At 35.8% G+C, this 22,076-nt stretch overlaps 1 protein-coding gene across 1 annotated transcript; it reads right to left on the reverse strand.

The window, feature by feature from the left end:
• Positions 1-2,227: 2,227 nt before the first annotated feature.
• On the reverse strand, positions 2,228-3,166 carry LOC145514977 (olfactory receptor 4C46-like). The gene has a single exon (XM_081514209.1). The coding sequence runs from the start codon at positions 3,164-3,166 to the stop codon at positions 2,228-2,230; it is 939 nt and encodes a 312-aa protein (XP_081370335.1).
• Between the last annotated feature and the right edge of the window lie 18,910 nt (positions 3,167-22,076).

Consider the following 22,076-nt stretch of genomic DNA (forward strand, 5'->3'; position numbering starts at 1 on the left):
CAAATTGGTTTTGCCCAATCTTCTAAACACATTCTTTCCATGTTCCTAACCATCAGCCAAATCATTGGTCAAAATCCATGAATCAGTACATATTGCACATCTGACATGTCTTTTTCCAATCAAGGTGAAAAACCAGGTGTATTGCCTGAACTTGTACTGATTGGGAGGATTTCCATCTCTACTGACCTTCAAGTTTTTGTTGTTTTTTTTTTTTAAGAATGAATGGGGCTATTACTTCTGCAGCTGTCTGCTTTGGGGTGATGCCTGCTTATCACTGCAAAACTCTTGGTATAAAAGTCACAAAACTCCCCTTCCTCTGTCCACTGATCAAAGTCATATACGTGCACATGTGCAGTCACTTCAGAAGTGCCTGACTCTTTGCAACCCCATGGATCACTGTTATATTTCTTGAGCTCAAAAATATTTGCTGTTTAATGAACGAAGGACAAAAGGAATGAATGGAATATATTTTCACTGAAATTTTTTTCTGTATAAACAGAGCTACATATTTTTAAAACTGTTTTTCATTAAAAAAGTTACTAGAAATAAAAATTAATAACAGAAAAATACAACATGTACATGGGATAGACATGTGCACACTGCTATATTTAAAATCGATAACAAACAGGGATCTACTGAATAGCACATGTAACTCTACTCAATGTAATGTGGCAGCCTAATGGGAAGGGACTTTGGGAAAGAATTAAGACATGTATATGTATGGCTATTAAGTCTCTTTACTATTCACCTGAAACTATCACAATATTGTTAATTGACTATACTCTAATACAAAGTAAAAGTTTAAAAATTAAAAAAAATTAATTTGAAAAAATAAAAATATAACAAATCAAACAATATTCATAAACTGATAAATTCTAAGAGCAGAGAAGGTATCAATGTAAAAGATTTTTTTATACGTGATAACATACTTTCAATTTTTTTTTCCTTACATAAGCATAACTAAAACAACTTGTGGCTTCCAAAATAGACATAGCTAGAATTCTTCCTAGATTCTGAAAAAGATGAGAAAAAAAATTCCTATTCTCCACTACCAGTTTCTTTTTCCCTATATTTTACTGAATGTATTCATTTTCCTTTCTAATAATGTTTATCCATTCAACATTTATCATAAACCAAAATTGCGCTGTTTGTAGAAATTATTGCTACGAAGTCTGCAAGTATTTCATGGAGTAGGACTGTCTAGAGAATACATTGAAATTACTGTCTGGAATTAAAATATTCTTTTATTTAAATCATCCCCTTTTCTGATGGTTTATAAACCTAAGTTGCTAACATGAGAAATACAGACTTTTTTTTTGCTTTTTGCTTTTTTACACAACACTATTTTTTATTTTTAATGTTTCTTAATGCTAAAAGGATATTTGGATATGATGTAATATTGTTACTTATGCATTAGAGTTTAAATGACCCATTCATTTTGTATTTCAGAAATAGTTACATAACATGGTGTTAAAATCAACATATTACTATCCTTTATGATATAGAAAAATGAACAGAGCAAGTGAAAATATGTGATTTACTTATACATATGAATATATGCATGTAATAAAAGACAGTACATATACTAGCGTATAGAGTCAATTAAATATATAAATATATAACAAATATATATTTGCATATATATAGAGAGAGAAACAGAAAGATAGATAAAGAGATAGTACAGGATTACTGTTGTCTCAATAAATGGTAATAGTGTAATTACATTACCTTACTCTTGCATTGCCTGGAAGTATATCACAGCAGTGAAGAACATGGAATGAGAAGAAGTTATACTCTGATTACTGGATCTTCAATTTTTTTTGTTTTGGATCATCCTCTTTTATGTTTATTACTCACCTGTTAAAATGGGGATAAAAACAGTATCTACCTCTTTGTGTTATTATAGAAATGACTGCTAAATGTCAATGAATTATCTATTTTATTTCATTTTACTGAAATTAAAGCTTATGAATGTATATACAGTGATGAAACTAGTAAAATCAGTTTCCGATTTTGCAGAACATTTTAAATAATATGAGTTGTCCTCTTCTAGGTTATTCTATCATTTCTTGCATTGCTTTCTTCTCCCCTTCTTGCAGAAGCAATGATTTCTGTTGGTTATTATTTTCTTTATCTCCTTGATATACTTAACTGATAATGTGTGTTCACCAATAAGGTCCTTTTGACATTTGCATAAGTTAAATGAACATTGGAACACAAGCACATTTTATTGATCACTTGAAATCACTTTTCTACTACACAATTTCCTAATGGCATTTTTCACCTGGTCATATCTCAAGGTATAGATTAAGGGATTTAATATGGGAGTTATCATAGTGTAGAATACAGCAACTGCTCTATCAATAGGGAAAGTAATTGCTGGTCTCATGTAAGTAAATATGCTTGGCACAAAGAGCAAGAGCATCACTGTAATGTGGAAGATCAAGATGGAAAGGGCTTTTTGCCTCACTGCCAAGCTCCAAGTCCTTAAAGAGAGCAGAATGACTGTATAGGAGCCAACCAACAGGAGGAAGATTAACAGACAGATGAACCTACTGTTGGCAGCAACAAAAAGTCCTAGAATGTGGGTATCAGTGCAGGCAAGTTCGAGCAAAGGGTTCAGATCACACATAAAGTGATCTATGACATTAGGGTCACAGAAGGGTAACCTGAAAATGAAGAGGATCTGAATGGTTGCATGAAGAATGCTTCTTGCCCATGCCACTCCCACTAGCAAACAACACACCCGCCAGTTCATGATGGTTGTGTAGTGCAAGGGGTTGCAGATGGCCACACAGAGGTCATAGGCCATTGCAGTCAGCAGGATGATGTCAGCACCTGCAAATAAATGTTCTCCAAAGATCTGGCACATGCATTCATTGAAAGAGCTGGTTTTCTTTTCATGGAGGGAATCTACAATCAGTTTAGGGATACTGACACAGGAATAGCAGACATCAATAATAGAGAGATGAGCCAGGAAAAAGTACATGGGAGACCCCAATAATGGGCTGGTAGTGATTGTGACCATAGTGAGCACATTTCCTACCACAGAGACAATGTAGACAACCCAAAACACTACAGATATGATTTTCTGCATCTTTGGATTCTGCGTTAGCCCCAGTAAAATGAACTCTGTCACGTTGTTCCTGTTCTTCATGTATTTCATGTTATTGTTAACCACATAACCTGGGGGGAAAAAAGATCTTGTTTTAGTTCAACCTTGAGTTCATTAAACATCTCTGCCTAATAAATAACACATACCTAGATTCTTATGACTTTTTTGTGGTAAAAGATAATGTTCCAATCTGCTGAATATTGCTTATATATGACTGTAAGAATCTGAGAATATAAATGTAGTGAAGAAGAAGGTTTTGAGAGAGAATCTTGTATGTAGATCTAGTAAAGATTTTTGTGGACTAGGATGGAGTGAGCTGAGTATCTCTAAGGGGATGGAAGCCAGATATAAGCCTGTTATGAGACTAGTTAATATTAACTCTGTCAGTGCACTGATAATGGAAGAATAGTGAAATCCTGGGGCTTCTGTAATACAGTTGCTAAACCAATTGCTTAAGTCCAATAACTTTGTATTAGCTGATAAAATTATATAATGGCTGATTTCCATGGGTGCTACATGAAAACAAACTATAAATGGTATTATTTTCTCAATTTGGCACATAATCTCAAAGACTAAAGCTAGCAGTAATATTAATGATAATATTGTGGGAGTGCAAACATACTCAGTCATGTCTGACTCTTTGCAAACACATGAATTATAGTCTCCAGGCTCCTCTGTCCATGGGATTTCCCAGGCAAGAATACTGGAGTGGATTGCCATTTCCTCCTATGGGGGATCTACCTGATTCAGGGATTGAACCCATGTATCCTGCATCTCTTGCATTGGCAGGCAGATTCTTTACCATGGCACCACCTAGAAAGCCAGACCTCAATTTAAATCAACAATACTTCAACAAAATTGTTTTTTTTTTAAATTTAATGAACACTTCAGTTCAGTTCAGTTCAGTCGCTCAGTCGTGTCCGACTCTTTGCGACCCCATGAATCGCAGCACGCCAGGCCTCCCTGTCCATCACCAACTCTCAGAGTTTACCCAAACCCATGTCCATCAAGTTAGTGATGCCATCCAACCATTTCATCCTCTGTCGTCCCCTTCTCCTCCTACCCCCAATCCTTCCCAGCACTAGGGTCTTTTCCAATGAGTCAACTCTTCACATGAGGTGGCCAGAGTATTGGAGTTTCAGCTTCAACATCAGTCTTTCCAATGAACACCCAGGACTGATCTCCTTTAGGATGGACTGGTTGGATCTCCTTGCAGTCCAAGGGATTCTCAAGAGTCTTCCCCAACACCACAGTTCAAAAGCATCAATTCTTTGGCACTCAGCTTTCTTCATCATCCAACTCTCACATCCATACATGACCACTGGAAAAACCATAGCCTTGACTAGACGGACCTTTGTTGGCAAAGTAATGTCTCTGCTTTTAAATGTGCTATCTAGGTTGGTCATAACCTTCCTTCCAAGTAAGCGTCTTTTAATTTCATGGCTGCAATCACCATCAGCAGTGAACATTTACTGTTTGCTAAAATTTTTTTCTCAGACATTTGGTTATTTAATCTTTGTTACAAACCTGTCAGATGATTACTGCCATCATTTTTATACTTATTTTACACATCAGGACATATAAGAATAGAGAAGATAAAGATCCTGCCCCAAATCAAGCAACTAATGAAAGGCAGATCTAAGATTATTTCAGATTATACTTCTCATCTCTTTTTTACTGCAAATTCTTAAAACACATCCTTTATATTAGGCTAAAATATACAATGTTGAGTTAGTAAACTCCTTTTGACATGACTACAATAATTATAATTGCTTAAATAGTATTTTAGAGGTAAGTATGCACAATGCAGTTTCATTGACAATGAAAATACACATACATACAGACCCAGACACAATATAACACACTGGAATTCCAAATGTTAATAACTACGTGGTACTGCTTTCATTTCACTGAAGGTGAAATTAGCTTGTTTGTTTTTTTCTCTCCTTCACCTCATTTTCTTCTTCCTTAATTTTCTTACAAATCATGCACAGACTGTTCTTTAAAATGCTGAAATGATGATCCCAATGGTGAAACACATTGGCTTTAGAATCAAAGAGACAACATCAGAATCTTGCTTTTCCCCACTTAAAACTCCTTGATCTGGGGTATATTTCTTGACACCTTACATTCTTGTTTCCCCTAGTATCAAGTGATAATAATATGTCCACCTCACAGGCTCTTATGAGAATTAATTGAGGAAACAAATATGAACATATCCATCACATTGCTGTGAAAACACAAAGGATCTTCACTTATTTTGATGACTTTCTAGGAAGATTTGATATTTTGAGTAATAAAACAGAGAAACATATTTAACCATGCAATAAACTGGGGAAGAAACATCTACAATGTTATTTTTTTAAACGAAGCCACAGGGACTCATACCATTCATAGCAGTTGATCCCTGAAAGAATTATCCATGTGCTTGCTTGAAATAAAAAGAGGATGAGTTTTATCTTTTAAGACATTTGTGGCTTTTTGAGTGTAGAGTGTATTAAGTTTTGTTTTCATTCTCATTATTAACCTAAATTATCGAAAGAAGTGTCTCCTGGCAAAGAAGAATATCTAGGTTTGGCGAGTTGGCTCCCTTAAATTTCTCAGTCTCTATGAGTCTTAAGATTTTCATCTATCAAACTAGTTAGTGATATTCACTAACTGTCTTTTGAAGGAAAGGGTGAAGGTGTAATGCTCTGTTGCTATATTTGAAAAGTGTTATAACATGATTAATATATATATTATATATATTATTATATATAACTGCTGTTAATAAGCATTTAATAAACTTACCTTCTGATCTTTAGAAGATATTAGTGATATCTGAGGTTTCAGAACTAATTCCATTTTAAATTGACTTCCTCTTGGGCTAAGTAACTTTCAGTTTGAAAGATATGACATACTCATAAAGACACTAGTCAGATTATTGAGTGTCACAGTAGACACATCATTGTTTTTATAAATCTAAATTTTTTCTTCTGCAGGAAAGACCTACAAAGCTTTCACAGACAACCTGGGACTTGAATTTAGAATGGGTTAATTTTGAACATTATGCAGAAATCATCTTCTATAAAATGGTTCTAACCCAGAAACAAGAAGCAGAACAAGTGGTGGAAATACATAAAAGTGAGTCATTCCAACCTTGATGACTCTTGCTCTGGAGATGTAAATGATAAAAAAGAATTTTCACGTGCAATGCATGATATTTAAACAGGTTTCCACAAACGTTCAAGGACCTCCTCTTGTAGACGTTATTTTCTCTCCTTGGAATTAATTATCTCCTTTGATGGAAAGGCTTTGTCTCAGAAGTGGATATTCTGAAGAGACATGTTTGAGAAACACCCATTCTGGGTGGGGAATTGTATTCTCTACACTTGCAACCAAAATATGTGAATCCTCTCTCTCTATCTGAACCTGGGTTCTAAGAAAATTGAATGTCTTATGAATACCAATGATGGCATAATTCCAGCATCATTCCAGTTAACTTATGGATTCATCTCAGACAGAAAATTTCTATCTTTTTTATCAGTATTAAAACTTTTCTGGAAACTGCATATTGATTACTTGAGAGTTAGAGCAGTGAGGGTATAAAATTATTGGCATTTTTTTCAGAGTAATTAAATCCTAAACCCATTTTTCACATTCATCAGAGGGCTATGGATGTAAATAGAAAGTCTAATAGGATATAGATAATTTATCTCTGGGAGCCATGTGGTGGTCAGCAAGGATCACTAGGCAACATTAAACATGTGGATAGATATCTAAAGCACAAGAAGTTTGAAAATTTTGGCTGCTCAGTCGGGTCTGACTCTGCAAGTCCATGGAGTGTAACCCACCAGGCTCCTCTGTCCATGGAGTTTTCAAGGCAAGAATTCTGGAGTGGATTGTCATTTCCTTCTCCTGGGGATCTTCCTGACACAGGGATTGAACGTGGGTCTCCTGCATTTCAGAAGGATTCTTCACCCTCTGAAGCCACAAGAGAAGCCCATGAAAGGAGGCTTAAATCAAACACAAGTATTGTTCTTACCTTCTTCTAATTCTATATTATTTTTCATTCAGTTATTCTAGGAGGCACATAGCAATAAATTCCTGTGGTTTTAATTCACTTTTCTTAGTAACTAACAGTGCTAAGCATTTTAAAGATATATGTATAGAAATTTACTTTTTTTTCCCCATGTCTTGCTTGTTGTGAATAGTGTTGCTTTGATAATGTATGAATATATCTTTTTTAATTATAGTTTTGCCCCAATATACACACAGAAGTAGAGTTGCTGAATGAAAATAAATAAAATGGAGAATTTAAAAAATGGAAAAAATCAGTAAAACCAAGAGCTGTTTCTTAGAAAAGGTAAACAAAATGGAAAAAAAAAAAACCAAACCCTCAGGTCAGATTCACCAAAAAGAGAAGGCAGAGGACACTAATAAGCAAAATAAGAAATTAGGGACTTCCCCGGTGGTCCAGTTGTTAGGAATCCACCTGCCATTGCAGGGGAGGCAGGTCTGATCCCTGATAAAGATACTAAGAGCCCACAAGCCATGGAGCAACTAACATGCCACAGCTAGAGAGCCTATGTGCTCTAGAGTCCACACGCCACAACTGCTGAGCCTACAGACTGCACATTCTGGAGTCCTGGCTCTCTACAGTGCATGCTCCTCAGTAAGAAACATGCATGCACAAGAGCCCACTCCCACAGTGAGAAGCCCTTGTGCTGCAACTAGAGAAGCTGCAATAGAGAAAGGCCACAAGCCACACGGAAGGCCAAACACAGACCAAGAAAAAATAGTGACAAAAAGAAATGAATGAGGAGAAATAACAATCAATACCACGGTGAGGGGTGGGGGGAACAGCACACAAAAAGCATAAAATAATATTATGAACAATGATAAATAAGCAAATTGGACAAACTTGAAAAAACGGGCACATGTCTAGTAAGTATTGACTTTAGGTAGGAAAACATTCTCCATATCTATTGCGTTCTTTGAAACTACTATTCTGGGATTTTTTTTTAAGTTTATATTTCTATATTTATTTCAAATATGATTGTGATTTCCTTCAAATATGTTGTAGGGTGTTTAATGGAACTGCATTAAAATTGCAATTGATATGCCAAATATCTTGAGTCTGTTAATTTATCAGCATAGCATATCTCTCCCTTTACTTACATATTTGCTTTATCAGAATTATTTTCTGGTTTTCATATACAAGTGTTAATTGTATTTTTTAATGTACCACTGAAACGTTATGCTTTTAACAGTACTTTACATAGCAATTTGCTTCTAATTTCAATTTTTAATGGTTGTTTATATAGAAATGCATTCAGTATTTTGTGTTGACATTTTATCCTGTGACCCTCATAAACTAACTAATTAGGTCCATTTGATTTTTGGTAGAGTCCTTTATATTTTCTTTCCATGGACTATAGTCCATGGGGTCACAAAGAGTCGGACACAACTGAGCAACTTTCACTTTCATTTTCTACCTATATCATGATGACATTTGCCCATAAATATATTTTTATAATCCTGCCTGCACCTATGGATTCATGGGGTCAACTGACTGAGGAATGTAAGACTTCAGACTTGTAAAGGGATAGTTCTGCAGTGATTTCCAAAATTGGAAGCTGCAGAAATGCAACCTCATTCTGAAAATGCCTGACACTCGTAGCGAAGGGAAACCGTCACAATGGGTGCATTTCAAGGGGTGCATCTAGTTGATTGCTTTACTTGGAAGGAGGAATGTCCAAATGTACAACATACAATGATTCATAGTTTTGGTCAATGATTTGTCTGGATGGTCAGAGGCTTGGGGGCGAGTTGGGTATAGTTGCAAGATTGGTGACAAGAAAATTTGAGGAAGAGGTATATATACATACTTGTTTGAATGGGCAAAAAACACAAAACTCCTTGTTTCCCAAATCACAAAATTTGAAAATGGGAGTAACAATCTATACCACTAACTTTGGTAAACTATTACCAAAATGTGTGTTTCCTGTTCCTGTTTACTTATGTTCTGTTTTCTTAGAAGCTTTAGTTTCAAAGAGAGAAATGCTTCCACCAAGAGTCACACAAGATTCCATTGAACTGAGCGTTAAGACTTCTGCCTGACAACTTTGGGTTGCTCATGCTTCTGAATCAACAGGCAAGTTAGTAAGTTAGGGTGATGACTGGGTTATTGATCTTGATTGCTAAGAGGAAATTGACTACTACTTCTCAACAGAGATAGGGAAAAATGTGTCTGAAATACATTAGCTCCCAAAGCCCCCCTCTTAATATTATCACATCTGAAGATTAAGATCAATTATAATTATCCAATCCAATCACAATTACTAATGACCCAGAGTTTTCCTCAGTGAAGGTCTGTGCCACCCACCAGGTAAGGATCCATGGCCAGCTTAGGCTATTTTGGCCTCCAAAGTCACTGCTGATGGTGATTGCAGCCATGAAATTAAAAGACGCTTGCTTCTTGGAAGGAAGGTTATGGCCAACCTAGGTAGCATATTTAAAAGCAGAGACATTACTTTGCCAAAAAAGCCCGTCTAGTCAAGGCTATGGTTTTTCCAGTGGTCATGTATGGATGTGAGAGTTGGACGGTGAAGAAAGCTGAGCGCCACAGAATTGATGCTTTTGAACTGTGGTGTTGGAGAAGACTCTTGAGAGTCCCTTGGACTGCAAGGAGATCCAATCAATCCATCCTAAAGGAGATCAATCCTGGGTGTTCATTGGAAGGACTGATGTTGAAGCTGAAACTCCAATACTTTGGCCACCTCATGTGAATTGCTGACTCATTGGAAAGGACCCTAATGCTGGGTAGGATTGGGAGAAGGAGGAGAAGGGGATGACAGAGGATGAGATGGTTGGATGGCATCACTGACTCAATGGACATGGGTTTGGGTAGACTCCAGGAGTTGGTGATGGACAGGGAGGCCTGGCGTGCTGCGATTCATGGGGTCACAAAGAGTCGGACACGACTGACCAACTGAACTGAGCTGAAGGCACCGAGAGTATAAAATGAGTAACAGAAGAAAATAGTTATAAAAACCAGTCACAACCATGGAACCAGTTACAGAAATGAGAATTGCAATTGTCACACGTCCAATTTATTTTATGACTATGTTGGTATACAAGTGTATTGTATATGTGTATGTGTGTGTGTGTGTGTGTGTTTATATACACACACATATATATTTGTTTTCTTCTTTCTTATATTTATCATTTAGGATAAGATGATTCTTCTCAGATGGAAATTCACGCATCCAAGGTAGTCTTTTTTGTTTGTTTGTTTTCGAATTTTAGAAAGGTTTTAATTGCTAGATTTTTACTCAGTATAGTATGATTTATTCATATTTAATATTATTTATTTATGTATTTGACTATGCTGGGTCTTAGTTGTCACATGTGGGGTTTTTAATTGTAGCACTCAAACTCTTAGTTGTGGCATGTGGGATCTAGTCCCCTGACCAAGGATTGATCCTAGGCCCTCTGCATTGTAAGTGCAGTGTCTTAGCCCTGGACCATTAGGGAAGTCCCCAGAACAGAATTTTTAATAAAATCTACTTTGTGCTCCTAATTTGATTGTTTCCAGTTTGAGGGGAGCAATATTAAGCCTTCTCTTAATATTTAGTCACTCATTTGTGTCCAAATCTTTGTGACTGTTTGCACTGTAACCCCACCAGTTTCCTCTGCACATGGGATCCTCCAGGCAAAAATACTGCAGTGTCATTTCCCCCTCCAGAGGATCTTCCTGACCCAGGGATTGAACCCACCCATCTTGCGTCTCCTGCCTTGCGGGCAGATTCTTTACCACCAAGCCACCTGGGAAGCTCCAAGGTTTCTCTTGAATCATACCAATTATGATGTTTTAAAAATAATAATGGGTTATTATAAGTATATAAAGCACAGATGTTTAAAATTAAAACATATATTTATGTGGACTGGTTGTAGAACTTAAACAGTTGATATTAATGAATTTCAAAATATTAATAGATTTGAGCAATAAATGAGACAACCCGGAAATTATTTAGACTTGAGAGAGAATTATTTATACCACATATGTGAGTTATGAATTTCTTTTCTTGAAATGGAAAACCTTTGGAAAAAGAAATAAATATATAGTGGCTTCTAGGAATTCCAAGGGAGAAGTAATGGCATGAAGAGAACAGCACAGACCAATTTTAGGGAAGGGAAACAATTATGTTTAATATTGTAATGGTAGATAAATGACACATTGTGTTATGTCAAGACTCATAAAACTGTATAACAAGATGTAAACTGAAAATTATGTCCTTTATTAAAAATGTATCAATTTTGGTCATCAGTTTTAGCAAATACACCGCAGAAATGCAAGATGTCAGAAAACTGGGAAATTGCGAGGGATACAGAGTGGGTGTATGGGAACTGTCAGTATTTATTTCACGATTTTCTGTAAACTTAAACCTTTTCTAAAAATAGTCTGTTTAAAAGTTTATTTACCCAGGTGGTTCAGTGGTAAACAATCCATCTCCCAAGCAAGAGACACAGGTTCAATCCCTTGGTGGGGAAGATCCCCTGTAGAAGGCAACCCACTCCAGTGTTCTCACCTGGGAAATCCCATGGACAGAGGAGCCTGGTGGGCCACAGTCCATGGAGTCATGACGAGTTGGGCACAATTTAGTGACTAAATAGCCAGCAGCAAGCTCAACTTCTTTTTGCCATATTTAAAATATTTTATTTGAATTTTATTTAATTTATTCTATAAATGCATATTTTAGTAAGCTACACATTAATACCCACAAATCCTCTTTGGTTTACCCTAGCAAGCTATACGGATATCATTAATGAACACCCTACCTCTTGTTTAGTGGCATGGTATGACATCACTTCACAAGATAACTCTGAATGTCTTTTGAGCATTAAGAATAGACACAGGGATGTTGTGGGGGATGTTGTAATAATCTAGAAAAGAGATTATGATAGAATCAGATGAGTTGCAGTGTGTGGTCAGAAAATGTCTGATGTAGGTTCAGTTTTAATTTTTGATGGGAGTGTAAAATGGCACATCCACTTTGGATAATGTTCTAGATGGTTAGCATAAAGTAAACATACACCTAGTATATATTCCAACAATTTTGTTTTTAGCCAAATATCCTGGAGATATAGTATGTTTTCAAAAGTTTTGTACTATTATCTTCACACTTGCTTTGTACATAATAGACAAGAGACTGCAATAACCCAAATATATGTTAATAAAAGAGAAGGATAGAAAGAAAGTGAAGTCACTCAGTTGTGTCCTACTCTTTGCAACCCCATGGGTTGTAGCCTACCAGGCTCCTCCGTCCATGAAATTTTCCAGGCAAGAGGACTGGAGTGGGTTGCCATTTCATTCTCCAGTGAATCTTCCTGACCCAGGGATTGAACATGGGTCTCCCACATGGCAGGCAGACGCTTCACTGTCTGAACCACCTAGGAAGCCCCAAAGAGAAGGGTTCAGTTCAGTTCAGTTCAGTTCCGTCGCTCAGCCATGTCCGACTCTTTGTGACCCCATGAACTGCAGCACGCCAGGCCTCCCTGTCCATCACCAACTCCCGGAGTCCACCCAAACCCATGTCCATCGAGTCGGTGATGCCATCCAACCATCTCATCCTCTGTCGTCCCCTTCTCTTCCTGCCCCTAATCCCACCCAGCATTAGGGTCTTTTCCAATGAGTCAACTCTTCGCATGAGGTGGCTAAAGTATTGGAGTTTCAGCTTCAACATCAGTCCTTCCAATGAACACCCAGGATTGATCTCCTTTAGGATGGATTGATTGGATCTCCTTGCAGTCCAAGAGACTCTCAAGAGTCTTCTCCAACACCACAGTTCAAAAGCATCAATTCTTCAGTGCTCAGCTTTCTTCACCATCCAACTCTCATCCATACATGACCACTGGAAAAAACCATAGCCTTGACTAGATGGACTTTTGTTGGCAAAGTAATGTCTCTGCTTTTAAATATGCTATCTAGGTTGGTCATAACCTTCCTTCCAAGGAGCAAGCGTCTTTTGATTTCATGGTTGCAATCACCATCAGCAGTGATTTTGGAGCCCAAAAAATAAAGTCTGACACTGTTTCCCCATCTATTTCCCATGAAGTGATGGGACCAGATGCCAAGAGAAGGGTAAGTTGTAATAAACATATAAAATTAAATCTTCCTCAGCAATAAAAACCAATGAGTTACTGATACACACAACATCATTGATTAATTGCAAAAATATTTTGTTCACCATTCCATGTTCGATGCATGTGACAAGGGCTCAGGGCCGGGGCAATGGGATGATCCAGAAGGATGGGATGGGGAGGGAGGTGGGTGGGGGGTCCAGGAAGGGGAACACATGTAAACCCATGGCTGATTCATGTCAATGTATGGCAAAAACTATTACAATATTGTAAAGTAATTAGCCCCCAACTAAAATAAATAAATTTATAAAAAAAAAAATAATAAATAAATAAATCTTTTGATTTGAAAAAAAAAATATTTTGTTCAGTTGAAGTCTTGCTTAAAAGTATTTCTTCATGGTTTCAATTGTATTGAACTATAGAACAGGCAAAACTAATCTGTGTTGGAAAAATAAAACAGTGATTGAATATAAGGGGTAAGGAACTGAGAATTATTAAGAAGCAGCTTGAGGAAAATTTCTGATGTAGAAAAAAAGGTTAAATCTTGATAAGTACTAGGTTACCCACATATATTCATTTTTAAAGATTAAATGTTTGAAAAAAATGCACAATAATAAGGGGAATTTTTTTAAATTTTTAATCTGATAATTGCTTTACAAGGCTGTATTGGTTTTTGCTATACAACAATGTCAATCAGTCATAAGCAAACAGCATACACTTGTAATAGCCATTTTTTGGTAATTTCATTTCCTTCCTGAAAAAAAAGTGGATTTTTATTATTTTCTTTCAGAAACTTCATCATTAAAAAGTTAAATATTATTTTTTATAAAAATTGTTTTATTTTTTAACTTTTCCATCATAATATACTCATTATCACAAATTATTATACAACTTCATAGAGCATTACTTTAAGAGGCATATAACATTTCTTCTTACAGAGCACAAAAGAATGTTAGTCATTTGTTTACTACTTGAATAGTATATTGCATTCTATTTGTGAAGTTACTGAACATCATTGTGTAAAACAATTTTTTCCATATTCATTATAATTTGGATAGCAATACCAAATTCAATTAGTTATATTCAGCAGTGCCTGAGACTCATTAGATATTAACATTGATCCTCTATATGTTTTTCTGTGTGAGACTCAATAACTCTCTGATATATTATTCTGGATGATCAAGGTATGCCTTGACCTTTGACTCAGACTGAAAGTTTGGAGCCCAGGATGGTAAATGGGGCTCTAAAGATGTTAAACAGTTGGAAAAAGGAAGTCAGTTTCCCAGATAAGGAGCCAGTTCTGCCCTTATTTATTATGGACTATACCACTAAGGCGGAGAAGGCAATGGCACCCCACTCCAGTACTCTTGCCTGGAAAATCCCATGGACAGAGGAGCCTGGTAGGCTACAGTCCATGGGGTCGCTAAGAGTCGGACACGACTGAGCAACTTCGCTTTCACTTTTCCCTTTCATGCGCTGGAGAAGGAAATGGCAACCCACTCCAGTATTCTTGCCTGGAGAATCCCAGGGACGGCGGAGCCTGGTGGGCTGCCGTCTATGGGGTCGCACAGAGTTGGACAAGACTGACGCGACTTAGCAGCAGCAGCATACCACTAAGGGAACAATGCATTCAAAGTAAGTATGGAAAATACATTAGAAAATTATGTTGGTTTATTTTGTAATGATGCCTCTCTGAATAAAAGTGAAAGTGAAAGTGAAGTCGCTCAGTCGTGTCCGACTCTCTGCGACACCATGGACTATAGCCTACCACGCTCCTCCGTCCATGGGATTTTCCAGGCTAGAGTACTGGAGTGGGTTGCCATTTCCTTCTACAGAGGATCTTCCTGACCCAGGGATCAAACCCGGGTCTCCCGCATTGTTCAGTTCAGTCGCTCAGTCGTGTCTGACTCTTTGCAACCCCATGAATCGCAGCACGCCAGGCCTCCCTGTCCATCACCAACTCCTGGAGTCTACCCGCATTGTAGGCAGACGCTTTACCATGTGAGTCACCAGGAAAGCAACCTCTGAATAAAACATGGAAACTATTTTTCACTTGCCTATTAGAAAACACTCGGAATTACTCTCCATTCTGATCATCATTTTTTTTTTTAATCATTTTTAATAGTAGTCTCCTCATCGGGCACTGAAAAAAAAAATGTTCTTGTCTGCATTTCAAGGGGAATATCTTAAGAAACAATAACAAAAGTTATTGGCATCATAGAAAGTATTTTCCCCTCTATGCTAGTCATAAACACCTCATATGTAATACACAACTTTGATTTGTCTATTTAGCTTATAAGGGCAGCAAGTTAATTGCCTCATGCTCATTCATCACATACCAACAAGGATTTGGAGCTCAGGTGCTTCACACTGAGCAATATCACCAGGGAAAAAGAGGAATAAAGCAAATAGTGGGGAGAGAAGGCAAAAAACAAAAAATGAAGATAACGTTATTTATTTAAAAGGAAGTAGGTCACCCAGAAACAACTCTGCTACTATCTAGGGCCTTAAATGACCTCTCCTGGTTTTAGAAGCTTAGCAGAACCATGTGGTATATACCATGTGGTATATATTCAAAGCCTTAAATGAAAAAACAAAAATGACAAGCAAGAATTCAATACACACAAAAAAGTGTCTTTTAAAAAGAGGGTATAATTTGCATTTCTCTGATTATTAACAATGCTTAATATCTTTGCAAGTGCCTGCTGACCAACTGTATGTCTTCTGTGAAAAAATATTTATTAGGTCTTCTGTCAATTTTTAATTAAGTTGCTTTTTTAAAAAATACTGAATTGTATGAGCTGTTTACATATTTTGGATATTAACCTATCAGTCATATTATTAGCAAACATTTTCTCCCTTTCATGTTGTTTATTCACTTTGTTGATGGTTTCCATTGCTGTGTACCTAAATTTCATTAGGTACCATTTGTTCATTTTGTTTTCTTTGCATTAAGAGACAAATCCATAAATATTGCTACAATTTTTATCATAGAGTGTTCTGCCAATACTTTCCTTTAGCAGTTTTATGGCTTCCAGTCTTGCATTTAGCTTGTTAATACATTCAAATTTACATTTTTATATGGTATTAGAGAATGTTTTAATGTCATCCTCTTTTACATGTAGCTGTTCAACTTTCCCAACACCATTTATTGAAGAGGCTGTCTTTTCAACCTTGTGTGTTCTTGCCTGCTTTGTCATAGATTAACAAACTATAAGTGTGTGGGTTTATATCTGGTGTCTCTACTTCATTTCACTCCTGTCTGAGTCTGTCTGTGTGCCCATAACATACTGTTTTGATTACTGTAGCTTTGTCCTGGGAGAATGACACCTTCAGCTCTGCTCAGTCTCAAAGTTGTTTTGACATATTAAACCACAATGAGACACTATCTCAAACTTGCCAAAATGGCTATTATTAAAAGGAACACAAATAACAAATTTTGGCAAGTATGTGTAGAAAAGGGAACCCTTGAAAACTGATACAGCCACTATGGGAAACATTATGGAGGTTTCACAAAAAACTAAAACTAGAACTACCATACGACCCAGAATTTACACTCCTAGTGATATGTCTGGAAAAAATGAACGCTTATTCAATAGATACATTCACTCAATTATCATAGCGGCATTATTTACGATAGTTGATGTATGGAATCAGTTTGTGTCCATGAACAGATAAATGATGAAGATAACGTGATATATATATTTAATGAAATGCTACTCTGCTACAAAAAAATAATGAAATCTTGCCATTTGCAATAACATGGATGCACTTGAAGGGTATCACACTAAATGAAATGAGTCAGACAGAGAAAGATAGATACAGTATGATACCATCTATATGTGGAATGTAAAATATAAACTACTTAATGAGCATAACATCTCACACTCTAGCAAAGTAATGCTCAAAATTCTCCAAGTGAGGCTTCAGTAGTACATGAACTGAGAACTTGCAGATGTTCAAGCTGTATTTAGAAAAGGCAGAGGAACCACAGATCAAATTGCCAACATTTGTTGAATCATAGAAAAAGCAAGAGAATTCCAGAAAAACATCTACTTTTGCTTCATTGACTACATTAAAGCCTTAGACTGTGTGGATCACAACATGCTGTAGAAAATTCTGTCTCCTGAGAAATCTGTATGCAGATCAAGAAGCAACAGTTAGAACTGGACATGGAACAATGGGCTGGTTCCAAATTCGGGAAGGAGAACGTCAAGGCTGTATATTGTCACCCTGCTTATTTAACTTATATGCAGAGTACATCATGAAAAATGCCTGGCTGGAGGAAGCACAAGCTGGATTCAAGATTGCCAGGAGAAATATCAATAACCTCAGATATGCAGATGACACCACCCATATGGCAGAAAGCAAAGAGGAACAAAAGAACCTCTTGATGAAATTAAAAGAGGAGAATGAAAAAGCTGAGTTAAAACTCAACACTCAAAAAGCAAAGATCATGCCATTCGGTCCCATCACTTCATGGCAAATAGATGGGGAAATAATGGAAACAGTGAGAGACTTTATTTGTTGGGGCTCCAAAATCACTGCAGATGATGACTGCAGCCATGAAATTAAAAGATGCTTGCTCCTTGGAAGAAATGCTGTGACCAAGCTAGACAGCATATTAAAAAGCAGAGACATTACTTTACCAATACAAAGGCCCATATAGTCAAAGATGGTTTTTCCAGTAGTCAAATATATACATGAGAGTTGAACCATAAAGAAAGCTGTGTGCCGAAGAATTGATGCTTTTGAACTGTAGTGTTGGAGAAGACTTTTGAGAGTCCCTTGGACTGCAAGGAGATCAAACCAGTCCATCCTGAAGGAAATCAGTCCTGAATATTCTTTGGAAAGACTGATGCTGAGGCTGAAGCTCCAATACTTTGGCTACCTGATGCAAAGAACTGAATCATTGGCAAAACCCCAATGCTGGGAAAGATTGAAGGCAATAGGAGAAGGGGACGACAGAGGATGAGATGGTTGGATGGCATCACCGACTTAATGGACATGAGTTGAGTAAACTCCTGGAGTTGGTGATGGACAGGGAAGACTGGCGTGCTGAAGTCCATGGGGTCACAAAGAGTTGGACATGATTGACTGAAATGAACTGAACTGAGGAATGGAGTAGTCTGTTTAGCAAGCGATGCCAATAAACAGGTATCAAAAACAAAAGAATGAGCTTGGAACCCTACCTCCCTTTATATGAAGCTTAACTCAAAATAGGTCAAGAATGAAATGTACAATTGAAATTATGAAATTCATAGTAGAAAACATAGGGAGAAATTTTCAAGACCTTGGATTAAGCAACAGTTTCTTAAATATGGCAATAAAATCACAGGTAACAAAAGAAAAATAGATGAATTTGATTTCCCTAAAATTAAAAACTCTTGTGCATCAAAGGACACTATCAAGAAACTGAAAGCTGGAGAACATTTCTGGTGGTTATGTAACATGATGTCATGTAGTGAATACACAGTTATTCCTCATAAAGTTAAATGTAAAATTGTCACAGGATCCAGAAACTCCTCTACTAGACAAACAAACAGAAAAATTGAAAACAAATATTCAAACAAACTTGTATAAATACTTGCAGTAGCAGTAGTTGCAATAGCCAAAAACACCCCATATTACTAATAACTCATGAATGAATAATAGACTTTTGCTCTATCCATGCAATAGGATATTAATTCATGATAAAAATGAATGAAATACTAATATATGCTACAATATAAATAAACTTGGAAAACATGTTAGGACAAATAACCAAAAAGACCATACATTATTTGATTCTATGTATATAAAATGCCCAGAATGAGCAAATTCAGAGAAATAAAAAATTCCTTAGTGCTGTCCAGGTCCTCGGGGTAGGGAGAAATGGTAATATGGTAATTGACTTAATTGGCAAGGGGTGATGAAAATGTTCTGCAACTAGAGTCCTGTGATGATTGCACAACATTGCTGTTGTGTTGACTCAAAGAATTCTGTATTTTAAAATTTTTTAAATAATGAATTTTGCCTCAATAAAAATCACTAATACACATTTTTAAGTAAATGAAATTGAATTAATCACAAATTGAAATTTCTGGAAAGGAGTAAAATCTTTACAGGTAATCTAGATATATTTCTTTTCAAATTTATGAAAAATTAACAGGAGAGTAAGAGATACTGCGAACAAATTTAAAAGCCAGATAATTTGACAACTTAAAATCTAATTTATCATAAAATTATTACAAAATCTAACTAAAGAAAATTTTAAAAAAACATGAATAGTTCTATGACAATTGAATACATGAACTGTGTTAAACATGTACAAAAAAATCAATCTAAAAATCACTCCATGCCCAATAAATTCCACTTTTGAATTTTAAAAAACATTTTTAAAATAAGTAACAAAAATTTTTCAGAAGGTAGAGAATTCTCAGCACATTATTTTATGAAACTACCATCACCTACATGCCAAGTTGTATTATAAGAAAGAATATAAAATATATACCTTATGAACATATTAAGTAACATACCAATGAATGAGTTCTGTCATTTTAAAAAGTAATTATTCAACATGATTGCATAATCTATTCCAGTAATAAAACAGTTTAACTTTCAAAAATTAATCAATGATATTCACTAAATTAAAAGAATAAAGGATGGAGAAGGAAATGGCAACCCACTCCAGTATAATTGCCTGGAAAAGTCCATGGACAGAGGAGCCTGGTGGGCTGCAGTCCATGGGGTTACATGACTGAGCACGCGTGCATGAGGGTGGAGGGAAATGGGTTGGTAGCAATAAACTGGTAGAACTAAGAAAATAAAAAAAGAATAAAGGAGAAGAAGCTCATGACCAGTTCAATAGATGTATGCAAATTGAAACTTTCAATTTAAATTTATGAATAAAAAGATAGGAAAATGAAGGATGAAAGGAATTGATTCAATCTGAGAGAGTATCTGAATAATACTTACATCTATCATCATACTTAACTGAATTCTAAGACTGGAAACAAGTCATGTCTGTCCTCTCCTAATTTCTGTTCTGCATTGTACCCAAAATTCTAGTCATTAAATTTAAATTTAAAACAAAAGAAAAACAGAATAAAGATTAGAAAAGAAGAAGCAATATTATATAAACATCTATGTGCATAATTAAATAGGTAGAAAATGCTAAAGTGAAAGTGTTAGTCACTCAGTCATATCTGACTCTTGGTCATCCCATGGACTGAGGCCCACCAGGCTCCTCTGACCATGGAATTCTCAAAGCAAGAATACTGGAGTGTGTTGCCATTTCCTTCTCCATGGTATCTTCTCGACCCAGAAATTAAACTCAGGTCTCCTGCATTGCAGGAAGATTCTCTACCATCTGAGCCACCAGGGAAGCCCAGAAACTACTAAGGTCTCTACAAAAAATCTAATAGATCTAATCAGTTAATTCAATAAGATTACAAGATAGAAAGTCAACACAGTATATCAAATGTATTTCTATGAAAGCAATAGTTAGAAATAGAAATTAGAAAGAAAATTCTATTAATATACTACTAAAATGTGACACTTGAAGGACATATTTAAAAATATATTAAAGAGTTTTATATATAAACCAGAAAACAGTACTGAAAGAAAGTAAATACATCAGTAAAGGGGAAGATATGGAATATTGATGATTAACAGATACAGTGTTTTCATCATATAAATTATTATAATGTCAATACAATTCCAATAAATATCTCATAGTCTATTTGAAGAAACTGACAATTCTATTTTGAAATTTATATATAAACATACAATTTTAAAGGAACCTAGAATAGAAAACTACTCTCAAAAGAAGATCGTGGTAGAATTTATTCTGCCTAAATTCAGAATCCACTATCAAGTTCCCATAAACAAGACTGTGTGTACAGTTCTTTTGCCTCCTTAAGAAAGTTTATTCCCAAGTATTTTATTCTTTTTAGTAAAAAGGGAAAGGACTTATGCACTGAAAACTAAAAGACCCTGATTAAAGAAATTGAAGATGACACATAGATGAAAAGATATATCATGTTCTTGGTTTGGAAGAATCAATATTATCAAAATGACCATACTACACAGGCAATCTACAGATTCAATGCAATCCCTATCAAATTATTATTAGCATTTTTTACAGAACTAAAACAAAAAGAAATCTTAAAATTTGTATGGAAACGCAAAAGATACTGAATACCAAAAGCAATTTTGAGAGAGAGAAGTAGAGATAAAGGAATCAAGCTCCCTGATCAGATTATACTACAAAGTCCACTCATGCACATACGGTCACTTAGGAGGAGACAATGGGAGACAACAAAGAAGACAATGGAGACAATGGAAAGAAAACAATCTCTTCAATAAATGAAGCTGGGAAAACTGAACAGCTCTATGTAAAAGAATGAAATGAGAACATGGCCAACATCACATACACACATGTTAAAATGGATTAAAGACCTAACTTAACATAAGATACTGTAAAAGTCTTAGAAAATATCAGCAGAATACTGTCTGACATAAATTAGAGCAAAATATTTTTGGATCCATCTCCTAGAGTAATAGAAATAAAAAACAGGAGTAAAGAACAGTACCTAATTAAATTCAAAACTTTTTCATGGTGAAAGAAATGATAAACAAGACAAAACAAAACAAACAAGCCCACAGAATGAGAGAAAATATTTACAAATGACACAGCTAACAAGGGATTAGATCCCCAGATTTACAAATACCTCATGCAGCACAATAAAAAAAAATTACAAAAATTAGCCAAGGATCTAAACAGACATTTCATCAATGTAGACATACAGATGCCAGGAGGAACATGACAAGATGCTCATATTGCTAAGTATTA

Source organism: Giraffa tippelskirchi, chromosome 7, assembly GCF_054371585.1.
Source record: "Giraffa tippelskirchi isolate mGirTip1 chromosome 7, T2T-mGirTip1v1.2.pri, whole genome shotgun sequence".
NCBI classification, from domain to species: domain Eukaryota; kingdom Metazoa; phylum Chordata; class Mammalia; order Artiodactyla; family Giraffidae; genus Giraffa; species Giraffa tippelskirchi.